Below are 16,976 nucleotides of genomic sequence, written 5' to 3'. Positions count from 1 at the left end.
TCAGTCGAACAATTGTCATTTTCCACAAACATACAACTTAGTCAAATCATTTTCATAACAAACTGTACGAAAAGGGAGATGGTCTTGAATTTTCAATTCCTCTTCTCAAATGCTTGGATATGAGTTTTCTTACTCAACCATTCAAGTATCTGTCGTTTATTCTAAAATATATCAACCATACTTAAAATCATTTTCATAATTATTCAAATGAAACAGAAAGCGGTCTAGAGTCTTCTATTCTCTTTCCCGATTATTAGGATACGAGTTGTCTTACTCGATTATCCGAGTATTCGTCATCCATTCAAAACACCTTAATTATTATCCAATCCTTTTCATAAATATTCAGATGAAATAGAAAGCGGTCTAGAGTCTTCTATTTCTCTTTCTGATTATTAGGATACGAGTTGTCTTACTCGATTATCCGAGTAATCGTCATCCATTTAAAATACCTTAATTATTATCAACTCCTTTCTATAATTAAAGATGAAAAAGAAAGTGGTCTAGAGTCTTCTATTCCCTTTCCCGATTATTAGGATACGAGTTGTCTTACTCGACTATCCGAGTAATCGTCATCCAACAAAATGTCTCAACACATCAAATATATATCTTCCTCGCCCCGTGCGATCAAAACATCTCAACCAATCAAAAGGTCCAACATATAAATCAAATTTGTCACCTCCGTGTGACCTAAACTCTTTTCAGAAAGAACACTGTTAATCCTTTCTAATGCGCATAATAAACCAATTCTTAAGCCTCCGCCGAGAGTAGACAAGCCAGCGTTTAGCCTTTAGAACGCGATCTAAGCAGTTGTTCACTAAAAACATCAACCAACCGTAGTTCCCCGAACTACGAATGCTCTGATTTCCTTATTATACCATAAGGATACGTAGGCAGGAGATTGTTGTATCTTCACGAGCACACTAATAAAAAACCTCCCCTTTCCCTTTCTGAGGTTCTCATCCATTTCTATTTTTAATAATTTTATAACCCAAAGATAACAAACAAACATAAATTAACACATGAAACGCACATTAGAACTAAAAGGTTCCCGTTGAGTACAACGGACGTAAGAGGTGCTAATACCTTCCCCTTACGTAATCCACTCCCGAACCCGAATATGGTTGCGACGACCATTATTCCATTCCCTAAAGGTTTTATCGATATTTTCCTATCCCTTCATTGGGATAAATAAAGTTCGGTGGCGACTCTGTTCGAACAACATTTTTCCGCGACCATCGCGAGGAATCGTATTTTTTGAGATGCGACAAGTTGTAGTGCCTGATCAGTCACCATTTGTGTTAGTTTTTATGTCATTTGGATGCCAAAAGCAGGTGAATTGTTGTGAGTTTGAGCAGTAATTTAAGTTTATTTTGGCAGATTTTTACAATAGGTTTATGTGCCAGTGTTTTAATAATTCGGAGTTATTTTACACGCTTGAGGTAGTATTTGATGTGTTTACAGGGCTGAAAGATCAAGAGGGGATGAATCAGAGAAGAATCCGGACGATAACGCATGAGCAAGAGGAAAAAAAAAGAATAAAAAGCAAGTTTCCTGCCCATACGCGTATGAGGCCTCTCATGCGCGTAAGGCCACTCAGTCTCGCCCCTAGCATACGCATAACAACGAAAGAGGAATGGAAATTAAGCCTTTGCTCATACGCGTATGGCTCTAGTTGGGCCATACGCCTTACCCTGGGCCATGCGCGTATGAGTAAGCGTAAAAAGTGAACATACGTGTATAGGAGGAGGCCATACGCGTATGGCATGACCCAGATCTGAAAAGCCTAAAATTCGCCTATTTAGCAAAAAAAAACGTGAATTTCCAAGGGTTGGACGGTTTTTTAGTACATAGAACGCATTTTGAAGGTTGAAGCACTGAAGAATTCGTGGTTTATCAAGATTTTAATGAACTTTTGAGATTAAAGACCTCTTTTCTTCCATTGAGTTGTAATATCTACACCTTTTTTCATGTTTTTCTTTATGACTATGAGTAGTTAAACCCTCCAATGCTATGGGGTGTCCCTGATTCAGATTTACGATGCAATTTTAGATTTTTACCTTGTAATAACTTTGATTTTATCATATATGACTTATTTACAATTTGTGCTTTATGCTTTCTCTTTCGAAAAAATTTAGATAGATTTGAGGTTAATATTTAGGCTTGACCGCCGTTGTTAACGCTTAATTGTGAGTAATTCATAATAGATATCACATAGGCCTAGGGATACCCTGTAGAAACCAGAATATTCTTGATTAAAATAATGCTTAATTTTATTTGTAATTCACTATGGACATAAGGATTAATTTGAATGATTAAAAGTTTTCTCACTAAGGACTTAAGAGTAAACACCCTTAAGGACCAGTAGTCAATATTATTGAATTAAGTTGTTGCAAGGTTAATTTACTTTTGTTGATAAATCCAATCATACACCTTTCCTACCATGTTCACCCATAATATCTTTTAATCTGTGAAATTGTTGTATTTACCTTCTATTGTAATTTATTTTTAATTGTTTAAACAAACAATCCAAACCCCCAAGGCTTTTGTTTAACTAAGACAGAACCAGAAGTCTGTATCATCAATCATTCCTTGAGATCGAGACTTGGGGAAATTTCCCTTATTACTTTGGAAGATTAGTACACTTGATAATTTACCGATCAGTGCCCGCAATGATGGTACAAGTGTATGTGGATGAAAGAACTTTCGGTTGAGGAGGAACATAGTGGATGGACTCACACTTGAGGAGGAGATTGTTGAGCATTTTATAAGTGAGATGACCTATACATCTATCACCTCAAGATTTTGAGTAAATACGTGATGCCTCTCTCACTTGTTTGTTTCTCTTGACCCAATGTGGATGCTCCTAATGATGATCCAACAACATCTACTCCGTCCCATACCTGCACAATATGTATTTATATATTTTAATTTATGTCAACGTATAAAAACTGTATGTCAATCTCTTTAAAATAATACATCACAATTAAATTATTACACATTTTAATATAAATGTTCATTTATTTCATAAATCAACAATAAAATCTTTTAAGTTTTTTTTGTTAATTTATTAAAAATTTAAAATGTGTAGTGTTATATTTTTGTTGGACCCTATGGAAGGATAGGTTACGAGGAAGGCCATTAATGAGGCGAGAGACGAGGCGCCCAACGAAGTCAATGACCATCTATAATGGGCCAAGAGGTCGCATAGATACAGAAATACAACCCGCCCGATTGTGCTCTCATTGTTATAATCGCCCAATAGACGTGAGTGATGAGATGGACCCACAATGACTAACTAAAGAGAGTCATTCAAGAGGCGGGACCACTTCCTCCATGGTTCTAGTAAGACTACGTTTTCCCTTGACCACTTCCTTGGTCATGAAGATGGGGTCTAACTGTCCACTAACTTTATAACGCATGCCCAATAGAGCCTCAATAAACACTTCTCCCCAGGGGGATGGGAAATGACTCTAAGTCATATCCACTAAATACTGCTCAGAGAGTTCTTTGCTCCCAGCATTCCTAACAATGTTTATTTAACCGCCCGCTTGCAACCTAGCAGCATCGACTACCAACAAGTCCTCTCACCTCACGTGAGTTAGTCCCTTAAATAACCTCAAGATTCACCACACATGGCTACTTTCCACCGTGCCGTCATTCCATTTATGTAATATACCTACTAAGGTCTCTGAGTCTCCCTGCCCTGGCAAGGGGAACACGCACATATACTTTTTTGGATATTACAAAATGATATGATATTTCTCAATTGATAGATTTATTTTTACTAAAACTGTGGATAACAAGTATTAGTAAGGGTATTTAGACACCCATAAAATACGAGTACGGTATAATCGATGGTGCTCATATATATATATATATATATATATATATATATATATATATATATATATATATATATATATATATATATATATATATATATATATATATATATATATATAGATTCAGATACAAAGATTTGTTCAAACTACGAATATAAAAAAAATACTATAATACTCTCCTCAAGCCCTACTCATTATATCCTTAAGAATGTTTCACTTCAAGACCCATTATCATAAATAGATAATTTATTCAAACTAATTAATTCTGAACTTTTTATAAAGTGGAAGCTTGTCTCTATAAAATTATTAAAATTCTACAAATTGGTTTCAATATTTATATTTTAACAATTGTTACTCAAATTTCATAAAAATATTCAAGCTAAAATTTGAGAATTAAATTTAAAAATGAACATAGTCTAAAATGATCATTTCCCTAAAATTCCAAATTATGTAAATCCTAAAATATTTTTATTTTCAAAAGGAGGCGTATAAGTAAAACCAGGGTATGTAAATTGTGAACATAATTTGGGCTAATTCTTCAATAACCCAACGGCACGGGTCATCGATGAATATCATAATAAATTCGTGCGGCCATTCATTCTCAATAAACCCTAATTCCTTCAAACCCTCAACAAGTGTTTTCTTCTTCGACCGCGGTTTGTTATTCTGTCGTTCCTTTTCTCCTTGAACATCCTTAGCTTTTAGCTTTTCTATTTTGATGTTTTTAATGTGATTAATGTAAACTACATTTCAATTGTCTTGTGCCTATGATGGTGTTAAATATACTTTGAGATTAATTTCTATGAAACTAATTTTACTCTGAGGCACTGATTATGATTATACAGTTCTGAAATTCAATCTTGTATTTATTTATGTTAATTATTTTTCCATCAATTGTCGAACGATTTATACAATTTGCAAGTGATGATAAAACAGACAGGGACATCAGATCTCCTAATTAGAGAAAATGATGATTTGTCGTGGGAATCTCTCTGATGCATAATGTATATTGGCATGTTTTAGATGATGTTTTCAATTTTTTTTTTTGATTTGCATTGATAAATTTTATACCTTTGTCAAAAAAAATTCTCGCATTTCTATGAGAGGATTAATGTTTCTCTTCTTACTTGACATTCTCGTATAGGCTCTACGAAACTGCTATGTTGAATTTAAACAAACTATAACAGTTACTTTATAATAAAGTAACTAAAGTACGTTTTTCAAAAGTACGTTTTTCAACTTACAAATTAGCAAGTAAACCAGTAAATATAGTTAGTTAAGCTAACTAACTTCTAACTTAACCAACAAATTTGTAACCAATTTAACTACTAGTAAGTAACTAATTTTACATAGTTTGAATTACAATTGACACTAACAAAAAACATGCTTTTAGTTTCAATAGAGGGTAAAATAGTTTTTTAAATTATTTCTTTCACATTTGATTTGTTATCATAATTGGATGATCATTGTTTCCATTATCCTTCAAGTCAAGTCCAAATTTAGTTATATTAAAGAGATGTTGGTTGAATTAAGAAATTTTTGATCTAGGGATGAAGAATTATGATGGTAGAATGAAAGTGTTAAGAGTAAGGTTAGAGTAAAAAATGATTGTTTTAAAGTTTGATCAAGGTGTAAAAATACGCTGAAATGTGGGAAAGTACAAAAAAAAGACGGTTAGTGAAGTAAGAACCAGACTTTTTCTTAAAGAATTGAAGTCCAAGCTCAAGTTCACTTTTGAAAGGCCCACTTGAACTTTAGGGGGAATGTTAGAGAAATCTTTGCTCAAGCATTTTGAAAGCTCTTAATAATTAACATAGTTAGTTGTAATTGGTTACTAGTTAGTTAGAATGTAGTTAGTTGTTAGTAAGTAACATAAGTTGTTAAGTTTGTGTATTTTGCTAAGTTTGAATGTCTTGTATAAGGTTAGTATATAAACATAGTCTTCTTCATTGAAAATTTTTCAACACAATAATAATAATACACTTTGAGATTCTCATTTCATCTTTTTCAATTCTATCAAGAGGGATGAAGGCTTTGGGAGAGGAGATTTCTAGAACAAATAGAAAAATCTTCAATATTTTTTAAAATTGAATTTATGTATTTTATATTTTATATTTTCAAGATATTATATCAATATAAAAGATATCTGAAGATTTTATATTATTTTATATTACCTTTACGATCAAATCTAATATGAGAATTTTGTATTATAAATAAAAACAAACTCTTCATAATCTTTTTAATTAAAATCATTCAATTCATTTCACTCTATTCTTTCTTTTTTTCAAAATTCTTGTCTCTTTTTTTCTTCAAACTCCCGAACAATGATTATATATATATATATATATATATATATATATCAAAGGAATAAATACAAGTAATTAAACCTTCATTCTTTCACTAGAAGTCTAGAAGTATAAAATATGTGTTTTCAAAGCCACTTTTTGGTCACCAAATCAATTGTACTGAAATGGAAGTGCAGTGCTTTCTCAAAAGTAACATGCTTTTGGTTTCATGTTGACTCACTCTGTATCTGCTGAGAAAACCACCTTTCTCTACTGTTCAATCTTCTGTGTGCCAAATCCACTCACAAAGTGCCACCACAATCCATCTTTCAGGTTATTGATTACTTCAAGAACCATCTTTTTTTTTTCTTTTTCCATTTGGGTTTCAAATGTTACAAGAGTTTGAACTTGGAAGATATATAGTTCTTCAATCTGGGTTTGATTTGGTTTACCCTTTTGAAATTTGTCTTTTGGTGGTTCCTTGATTTGTTTATAGACTCAAACTGTGAATGACCCTTTTAAAAAAGTTGACAATGAAGAATCATGTAACTATATATTAGCTTTTCACAAGATACTGATACAATTCCTGCCATAAACTGAAATTAAAACCTTAGAATCTAGAAAAGACAGCATGCAATTTTTTAAACATTTCAGACAAAAGAGGCAAATAAAGCATCTTAAATTACGCTATCACTTTGTCTTTCATTAGGACATATATTTTGCATTTCGACGATTATTCATAGACAACCACAATATAGCCACAATATTGTTGATGTGATAGTCTCTACAACCTCATTAGACTATAATTACGGTGTAATTTGAAATCACATATTTTTGAACATTAAGGAGTAGAAACTACTTTAGACCGCTTCACCATGTTTTTCAAGTATGTTCTTCAAAAATATTAAAATTTAGAATTCCAAAATTTAATATACTTATAAAAATCATAAATTATATTTTTGTATTTCAAAATATTTCCAATCAAAATTCACTTGCAATTGACACTACGTGCATCGCAATAACCGCAATCGCAATAACCGTAACTGCAATTTAAAACAATGACGGCCATAATATTGCTGATGTAAAAGTTTCTGCAATTGAATCGGATTGCAATTGAAGCGTAATTTGAAATCAAACATCCTTCCACTTTAAGAACCACACAGTAAACTTTGCCTAAGTTTCTTCATATGTTTCCGTCAAATCTCAAAATTTCTAACCACAAAACTCAATTTCCTTATGAAAACCATGGATATAATTTAGTGTGATTCTGCTAGTTATGTTATTATATTTGGCCTTTGCAAAAACAAAAGAAGATAACACATTCAGTGATTACACTATGGTTCCAATATATCAAATGTTACTATATCTGAAATTACAAAGTCTTCACATTGTTTAAACATAAATGCATGATATATGCAAACAAACAAACACACAAATTAATACATATATACTGACAAATTAGGCAGACATGCATCCAATTCCATGTCTTGAAGTAGGAAAAATAAGGAACAAACCGCTACAAACTATTCCAATCATCATTGGAAAACTCTCCATAATTTGATCCATCTCTCTTTCATGTCCAGGAAACAAACAATTAGTAACCCTATAATCCGAAAAAGCAATAGCCACAAACACCATAACCGACATAACCGCATGCACAAAATCTTGAAACCCTACCTTATACTTGTCATCTTTAGGAACCGAAACAGCGAGTCCGGGTTTGAAAACAGACAGCCCTTTCGGAGTAACGAAACCGTAGTAAATGTTACCGTCGGCGCCATGAAAACTGTCTGTAAAGTGAAAGAAAAAACAAGAGAGTGCACACATGATTAAGAGGAAATGGATCATGATGGTGTGAATATGAGTGCATTGGCCATTTCTGTAGATTGATGGAAGGACCATTTCGAATGTGATGAGTGTTCCGGTTGGAAGGAAGTTTCCGAGTAGGGAAGTTTTTGAGAGGGTCTTTTGAACACCTTTTGCCATTATGGCGCGACGCTTCTTCCCGGGTTCCGGTGGAACGGACGACTGGGTTGTGACGGCACCCACGGCCTCCTGTGGCGCTGGTGTTACATTGTATACTTTGATTCCAATTTCTGGTTGAGTTTGTTCCATATTTGATTATTTATGAAGAACATGTGTGTGAGTGATTCAATAGTTATGGTAATGAATGAATGGAATTGGATTTGAATGTTGGTTTGTATATATAGTGGAAATGTACATTCCCATCGGTTAAAAAATCTTGTGAGCGGTTATGTTTTGACGGTTAACTAATTAGGACTTTGATTTGCCACTTAATTGTGTTGAATGTTAAGACGTAAGCCGTCTTTTTTTTTAATTTCAAATCCAAATCTTTTTTTCTTGTCATATTTAACTTTTTTAAATTTTATATTTGAGCATGTTTTCCATGCCTTATTTTGTAGCACAATTATTTGAAGTTACATTCCAAATTGGATAAATTGTTCTACGCAATAACTCTACCTCCAAAAGTGTGTTAATAATTTGGATAGAAACATCGTCATTGATAAAACATTATGACGAAAGTTGATCCATATAACCGACTTAATTTAATAGGATAAGGTTTAATTGCTATTGTTGTAATGTATAACTTTTCTTACTCGCCCTTAGTAGTAGCAGATCACATGTAAACTAAAGATTTGATTAATTTTTAAGTACTAACCCAAAACTCCTCATTATCTTAGGACTCTCATTGCATTGTGTGTATTGTTATTATATCAAATGTGGATACTTGAAATAGTTGTTTTTTTTTTTTTTTAAGGTCTCAAGGATTTGAAGTGTATTAAAATTCGATAATCTAGTCATTATAAAATCATGTAAAAATGTTGTTTTTACATATACGTTTGTTTGTTAGATAAAAGCATTTTATTTCCTTGAAAATGATTCTTAAACAAGTTTGTGGCTATGTTTTATATTCTCTGTTTGGCTTGATAATCCTATTCTATGTCTAAGATAATAGTGGTACGAGAGTTTTCAATTGACTCTTTTGACTTAATCGTTCTTTGTACTTTATGGTGTGTGTTTTTTTGGTGTTTTTTGTATTTTTTTTTCTTGATGATGTTTTTTCCTGATGATTTCTTCTCTTTTCCTAGGATTGTTTGGTGTGCCTGATACTCATATGTCTGATGTGTTATACGTTAGAGCATGAATAACCATGTCAAAAAACAATGGATATTCAACGTATTTGGTCGTGCTTTTGTTTGGAAGCGTTTGTATATGTAGCAACGTTCCTAGACTTAAACTTGGATGAGAAATATATATAAAATCAAATTTAGGGTATATTGTAGTGTTCAAAGGGGACTCACTTTAGAGTTTTAGATGAATTTTATGGATATTTAAAAAATATAGATGGATTATTTAAATAATTAAAATGTGTAAAATAATATAAAAAATTTAATGGGATCCATTTAAAGACCCCAAATAAATTCTTTGGATGTGGATGCTCTTATGTTGTTGTTTCTTAGTTGGATCCTCCACTCTTTGTACTCATGAACATTATTTGCCTTTAAAAAAACAGCCTCAAACAGATGAAACAAAGAGTCAAATAACAAAAGAACTCATCAAATAAGAGATTTGGCAAAACCATAATAGCAGCAACATCACTTCCCATTTTCTCAATTTGCCACACAATAGAGAAACAAATACTTAAGAATAGAAACAATAGAGAAAAACAAAATAACCCACTACATTTAAAACTAAAAAATCTACATTATTCTGCTAAAAAAAACATTTTTTTCCTCAGCATCTACATAATGAAGCATGCATTTGGGTTTTCATCACTGAACATGTTGGTGAGATGTGAGTCTTCATATGTAGTAACCATTCCAGTGGTGGCCTCCAATCTCCTCACATATCCAGGAGGAGCCTTCTTGTCATAAGAAGAAACAGCATATGGATGAGCCACCATGTTGTATGGCACATAAGGCCAAATCTCTGCTTTCTTCCCTGTTGACTTGGCCTTCTTTAGGACCTTATTTGCCTCCACATACCCCATTACTGTCACCTTTTGCTGTTTCCTGTTTATCTCCACTGATTTTACTCCTGCACCATGCAAGAATGCTATAAAACTTTGATACTGTCACAAACACACAGACAGACACCAGATACGGTATTGACCGTGACCCTGATAATAATATGAAAAAATAGAATGATAAATGTAAGTTACCATTTATCGAAGAGAGGGCTTTCTTGACTTTAAGCTCACAACCATCACAATCCATCCTCACCTTCAACTCGACCGTCTGTAATTGCTTCCTCTTCTTGATCTTGTGTTGGTGGTGGCCACTTCCCATTAGATCAGATAAGTACTCTAGAGTTCCTCCAACTCCCATTTCTATGTATATTATTATTTAGCACAATTCAAAGCTGAGAAGTTGATGAGTTTATGAGTTTATATTGAAAAAAAAGGAAGGAGCTCCAAAACAAAGAAATTGCAAGGAACTTTCATGCAAAATAATGAAAAGATTCCTTCTCTACCCTCTAATGATATATAAATAATGTTTCTCTTTGAAGAGTTTCTTTTACTTCCCTTCAAAAAATTTACACGACAAAGCCAACTTATGAAGTCCTTTTATCAAATTCATAAAGAGAAGATGAAAGGTAAGTGATAAACTTTTAAAAATGAAAAAGAGCCTTTTTTTGGCACCCTGAAATTTTATGGTACTGTTTCAATGTGGTGTATATTCGGTTGACATTTAACTATATTATTTATTAGGGAATAAAATTTGGTATAACAGATGACAGCTAATGAGAACTCTCTGATTGAAGCTTCAATTCAAATTGAAGAATAATGATTAATTGAGGAAAGTGAAAGCATATACAAACTCCAAACATGAATGATTAACTATTAGATGGTGACACAATTTTGAAGCGCTGTAAAAGTTTACAACGGCTATGAATCTTAATAAAATCTTAGCTTACCGATGAAGTTGTAAGGGTCACAATTTTCTTATGTAAGTGTCCCAATTTTCTCAAGTGTTATCTTTGGAATATTATTTTGTTTTAAATTAATCATCTCTTTAAATATCAATCAATGAATCTTTTATTGATTTTTCTATTAATATATTCTTATTTATTATAGTTCAACTCATCTATTTATTTCACTAATTACTATAGATAAAAATATTTTAATAAATAAAACTTTTTTTTATCATTGAAATTAATAGATTTAGTTATTATTTTAAGAAATGTGCAAAACTCAAATGATCATTTAGAACGATTTTTAATATTTGTTTCTGTAAGCTCTTTTTTAAACTTTAATATTTAAATAAGATATCATTATAGACGAGACAATAGTAATAATTAATTCTTCAAATCGGAGAGGATTACAATGTACGACAAACCTCACCGTCAATAGATGTGTTCATGTCTGAATTTGAACTCATGACATCTGATAAAGCCGAAAGAGATCTCTTATAATGTCATCCAAATATTTATTTGATAAAATTAAAATGATTTATAATTAAATATATTTATGTAAAAGTGAGTTGAAATATAAATTTAAATACAAAATTCATGTTTAGATTCAAAAGTTACGAATCTTAGCTTATCTATAATTAATTTTAAAATGATCGAAACACAATAAAATCAATTTTACACATTTCAAAAATTATATTGTATATTCTAAAATAAAATTCAACATATACTTAAAATGTAGCAACTAACTTTTTTTTGATAAAGTTAGCATTTGATTTCTACTGCTTCCATTTATGAGATTTTATCCAAAAGAAGCAATTTAAACAATGGAAGCAACCCGTTGCATAAGCTTTTTGCAATCAACGTAGAAACTACGTGCACAAAAGCACTCATAATCACTTTTGGGAAACAAAAGTAGAGTGAAAAGAAAAAGGCAAGAAAATAGAAAAGTGAAGCAAAAAGTGCATGAGAATTGAGAAACATGCAACCCATACCACACCAATTCTAATCTTGTGGCAGTGAGTGATCTTGATCCAAAATACAAGACACGAAAAAGGGAAACTTTTGTCACGCTTCTAAGCAAAAGTAACTATGAGATGCGAGAAAGTAAGAATTAGAAATACTTGTCAATAAAATGTTGATACATGATAAAATCCAATTTTTGTTTCAAATTCCTATAGAACTGATACAATATTTAAAGGACAGAAAATAATTTGCATTGACATCTTTTGTTATCATAGATTCTATCTGTTTTTTAGAGAGTATAAATGGAGAAACTTTAACTAGGAAACGAGGAAGGAAGCTACAACAAAAGGCCTAACAGGTTGTGGGTATTGAGAGACATGTTTAAAGGAGATTTTGCGAGAAAGTGAGAGTTAAAGAGTTTGAGGATTCTTATTGGCTTTAATTGGTATTAGGGGTGTTCAAGACCAAACCAACCCAATAGAAAACCGCAAACCAAACCAAATCGAAACCGCAAAAAATCGCATTTGGTTCGGATTCGTTTGGGTCATTTTTTAATAAAACCGCACGATTTGGTTTGGTTTACGGTTTGTATTTTGCAAACCGAACTAAACCAAAACCGCATTATTTACAACCCAAAGTTCACTTATCCCAAACCTCAAACCTAGTATGCCTTAACCTTACAATTACAAACGATTTTCTCTTAATCACATTTAGGGTTTCAATTTCAACCTTCTTAGTTCTCTCACAATAGTATCACACATTCTTCTCATCTTCTTTTCCATGTAGGTCTCACTTATTCTACTCTAATAAGTCCTCTATTATGTTATTTCTTTTTATCTTTTATATTACTATTTTCTCTTCCAATTACATTTTTATTTCATTTTTCTTCTCAATCTCGCATCTCTTATGTTCTTTTTTTCATCTTCTCTAATCTCTCATCTCATATGTTTTTTTAATGTTTTATTATAATGTCTTTGATATTATTTTATACTACTATTTATATTTATCTTTTATTTCACTTTTGTCTAATCTGATTTTTTGTATATTGAATGAAACATTTTTGTCTTTTGTCTAAATACGATAAATTTTGATGTTATTTAATAATGTCGTTATTTATAGGAGTATATATGTCTCAATAAAAATATTATAAAAAACCGAACCAACCGAACCAACCCAAACCGCATTGATTTGGTTTGATTTGGTTTCTAAAAGTCAACCGAACCAAACCAAACCGCATGTTTTTTCTCTTGCGGTTCGGATAATTTTTATCGCAAAAATCGCCCAAACCGCACCACGAACACCCCTACTTGATACTTACTGTCTTAGGATTCTTAATGTCTAGTCTCTTCCCTTTTCAACTATCCAACAACTACACATATGCAATACCAACATATATATATTTTTTTTAAAAAACTCTCAAGAAAACAGTGTAGACAACATGAAATAGCTGTAGATATGAAAACAAGTTGGTAGGAGGCATGGTGTTGTTTGGTACAAAGAACTTATTGTCATTATTAAAATTTGTGTATATTTCTCTTATATTTGTTTGTTTCTACTGTTGGAAATTGTTTTGCAATATTAGTTCCAAAATGCCAAAAGAGTTAAATAGCATTTAATGATTTGAATTCAATTTTTTAGTTATTGTTTTGTTTGAATTTTGAATTCAATTTTCATATCTTTTCATGAAATAGTGTCATATATGAAACATTGTGTTTTATGGTGAAATGGTGTTGTTTCATCAAAGGTTGCAAACTTTTGAAACAACATCCATATCTCCTATAAATATATGATTCTATTCAGAAAAATAACATAAGAACTAAAAACGAATTTCTCTTCCAAATTCCAGAAAACCTTCCTTGCATTTCGGGTTCTTCACTTGTCTTGTGCAGACTCGAAATTAAGGCTGATATTATCCTGAGTGTTCTTGCATTTTCCAACTCTAAGACATAATAAAAGAGTGCTTGAAATACTTTTAAGGAAAGTGATTCTCAATCACGATTCAGTCCTGGATCCATTTAATTTTACCGAATTTTCTAACAATCTTAAAAGTATTAGTAACATAATGGCTTCAGACGCTGTTGTTTCAAGCATCAAAGTGATGAACCAGGATCTTGTCAAGTTAGATCGATTTGATGGAACAAATTACACAAGATGGCAAGACAAGATGACATTCCTATTGACTGCCCTGAAGGTTCACTATGTTCTTGATCCCGACCTACAACCAATACCTGAACCAACAGAAAATGATTCGGAAGAACTCAAGAAGGAGCGCAAGAAACGCAAGGAGGACGAACTGCTTTGCCGTGGACACATTCTGAATACTTTATCTGATCGTCTCTACGACCTCTACACAGACAATCCATCGGCAACAGAAATATGGAAGGCACTAGAATTCAAGTTCAAGGCTGAAGAGGAAGGTACGAAGAAGTTCTTAATATCTAAATATTTCGATTTTAAATTCTTAGATTCTAAGCCCATTCTTCCCCAAGTGCATGAATTGCAAGTTCTGGTCAATAAAATAAAGGCAGTAAAAATAGACATCCCTGAGACCTTCCAAGTCGGTGCAATTATTGCAAAATTACCACCTTCATGGAAAGGCTACCGAAAGAAATTGTTGCACAGTTCCGAGGACTTCTCCTTGGAGAAAATTCAGAAACATCTTCGAATCGAGGAGGAATCGAAGGAGAGGGAGAAATCAGAACCCCCTACTCATTTCAAAACAAACGCTGTGACCAACAAGGGAAAGAAGAGACATGATGGCATAAAGAGTCATCTTGGACCAAAGAAAGAACATAACAAGTTCAAGAACTCTGGCGGTCATAAAGGTCCAAAGAACGGATGTTTCGTATGCGGTAAACCTGGACACTATGCTCGAGATTGCAGACAAAATAAAGCAAAAAATGAGATCAATGCAATTCGATCAGATGATGACATAATTGCTACAGTGAGCGAAATTATGGCAATCAAAGGAAAAGTTCAAGGTTGGTGGTATGACACTTGTGCTACAGTGCATGTTACTTATGACAAGGCTGCATTCAAAACCTATTCTGAAGCAATTGATGGACAAGAGGTACAAATGGGAAATGAAGTCCGCTCTAAAGTTGTTGGAACCGGTTCGGTCGAACTTAACTTCACTTCTGGAAAGAAAGTTACACTTGTAAATGTGCTTCATGTTCCAGACATGAATAGGAATCTTGTTAGTGGGGATTTATTGGGAAAACCGGGTATTAAATCTGTATATGAATCGGGCAAACTTATTTTGACCCGTAATGGTGTATTCATTGGAAAAGGATATTCCGCAGAGGGAATGATCAAACTGTGTACTAATGATAATATTATTAATGAAATTTCTAATTCCGTTTACATGCTTGATTCCGTTTCTTTATGGCATAATAGATTAGCACATTGTGGTATTAGTTCTATGAAGAGACTAATTAAATCTGGACTAATTTCATGTAATATAAAGGATTTCAAAAAATGTGAATTATGTGTTGAATCAAAAATGATTAAGAAGCCTTTCAAAAGTGTTGAAAGGAAAACGAAATTACTTGATCTTGTGCACTCAGATTTGTGCGAATTTAATGGCATGTTGACACGTGGAGGGAATAGATACTTTATTACATTCATAGACGATTCCTCTAGATACACTCATGTATATCTCTTAAAGCATAAAGATGATGCATTTAATGCCTTTAAGACTTATAAAGCAGAAGTCGAAAATCAATTAAATAAAAGTATAAAGGTCCTTAGAAGTGATAGGGGCGGCGAATACTTTTCAATTGAATTTGATGCATTCTGTGAAGAGCACGGTATAATACATGAATGTTCGGCACCACGAACACCGCAACAAAATGGCATGGCAGAAAGAAAGAATCGAACATATCAAGAGATGATGAATGCCATGTTGATGCATTCTAAATTATCCCTTAACTTGTGGGGTGAGGCATTATTGTCCGCCTGTCATATAATCAATAGAATTCCGTTAAAGAAAACTGGTATATCTCCATATGAGTCATGGAAAGGCAGAGCGCCAAATATCGGTTACTTTAAAGTGTGGGGGTGTGTGGCATACTACAAAAACATGGACCCTAAAAGAACCAAGTTGGGTCCTCGAGGAATAAGATGTGCTTTTGTAGGATATGCACAACACAGTAAAGCATATAGACTCTTAAATCTAGAATCTAATGTAATTGTTGAATCCCGGGATGTAGAATTCTTTGAAAACCTTATCACAAAGGATAAAGGATCGGAGTCGGCCACTAATAAAGAATCTCATGAAGATAACTCTTCTCGGACTGTAGAAATACAAACTGAAGGCACTCCTATAATCATTGAACCACAACCCGAGCCTAGGATAAGCAAGAGAATTCGGAAAACAAAGAATCTAGGACCAGATGAGATTGATTCTCAATCTATTTCCTTTTATCTTGTTGAGGGAAATTGTAAGAACTTTGTTCAACGCATTCCGATTATTCTTCAAGTGGAAGATGATCCAAAAACTTATAAGGAAGCAATAACTTCAAGGGACTCCACTTTTTGGAAAGATGCTATCCAAGATGAAATGGATTCAATTGTATCAAACCACACTTGGGAACTTGTTGACTTACCTAAGGGATCAAGGCCCATTGGATGCAAGTGGGTGTTTAAGAAGAAATACCATAGCGATGGTACTCTAAACACTTATAAAGCCAGATTAGTGGCAAAAGGATTTAGACAGAAAGAAGGCATAGATTACTTCGACACATACGCACCAGTAGCAAGAACAACTACTATTAGATTGTTGTTTGCCTTAGCATCTTTGAATGATCTTATAATCCATCAGATGGATGTTAAAACAGCGTTCCTAAATGGAGATCTCGATGAGGAAATCTACATGGAACAACCGGAAGGCTACCTGCTTCCTGGAAATGAACAAAAGGTGTGTAAACTTGTCAAATCCTTATACGGACTA

General features: G+C 32.9%; 2 protein-coding genes and 2 non-coding genes across 4 annotated transcripts; 2 read left to right on the top strand and 2 right to left on the bottom strand.

The window, feature by feature from the left end:
* The first annotated feature begins 4,600 nt into the window (after nt 1-4,600).
* LOC127089960 (small nucleolar RNA Z267) lies at nt 4,601-4,673 on the top strand. Its single transcript, XR_007791506.1, has one exon. It is a non-coding gene; the product is annotated as a small nucleolar RNA Z267 (small nucleolar RNA).
* Nucleotides 4,674-4,756: 83 nt separating this feature from the next.
* LOC127089966 (small nucleolar RNA R44/J54/Z268 family) lies at nt 4,757-4,844 on the top strand. Its single transcript, XR_007791511.1, has one exon. It is a non-coding gene; the product is annotated as a small nucleolar RNA R44/J54/Z268 family (small nucleolar RNA).
* Nucleotides 4,845-7,585: 2,741 nt separating this feature from the next.
* LOC127087850 (protein DMP9-like) lies at nt 7,586-8,242 on the bottom strand. The gene has a single exon (XM_051028766.1). The coding sequence runs from the start codon at nt 8,240-8,242 to the stop codon at nt 7,586-7,588; it is 657 nt and encodes a 218-aa protein (XP_050884723.1).
* Nucleotides 8,243-9,688: 1,446 nt separating this feature from the next.
* On the bottom strand, nt 9,689-10,811 carry LOC127082861 (heavy metal-associated isoprenylated plant protein 23). Its single transcript, XM_051023094.1, has 2 exons — nt 10,311-10,811; nt 9,689-10,186 (listed from the first exon to the last, which is right to left on the bottom strand). The coding sequence occupies exons 1-2, from the start codon at nt 10,474-10,476 to the stop codon at nt 9,891-9,893; spliced, it is 462 nt and encodes a 153-aa protein (XP_050879051.1). The 5' UTR covers nt 10,477-10,811; the 3' UTR covers nt 9,689-9,890.
* Nucleotides 10,812-16,976: the final 6,165 nt, after the last annotated feature.

Source organism: Lathyrus oleraceus, chromosome 5 (genome assembly GCF_024323335.1).
Source record: "Lathyrus oleraceus cultivar Zhongwan6 chromosome 5, CAAS_Psat_ZW6_1.0, whole genome shotgun sequence".
Classification (NCBI taxonomy): Eukaryota; Viridiplantae; Streptophyta; class Magnoliopsida; order Fabales; family Fabaceae; genus Lathyrus; species Lathyrus oleraceus.
Note: the sequence above shows the minus strand (reverse complement) of the source record. Positions and strands in the feature narration are given on the sequence as shown.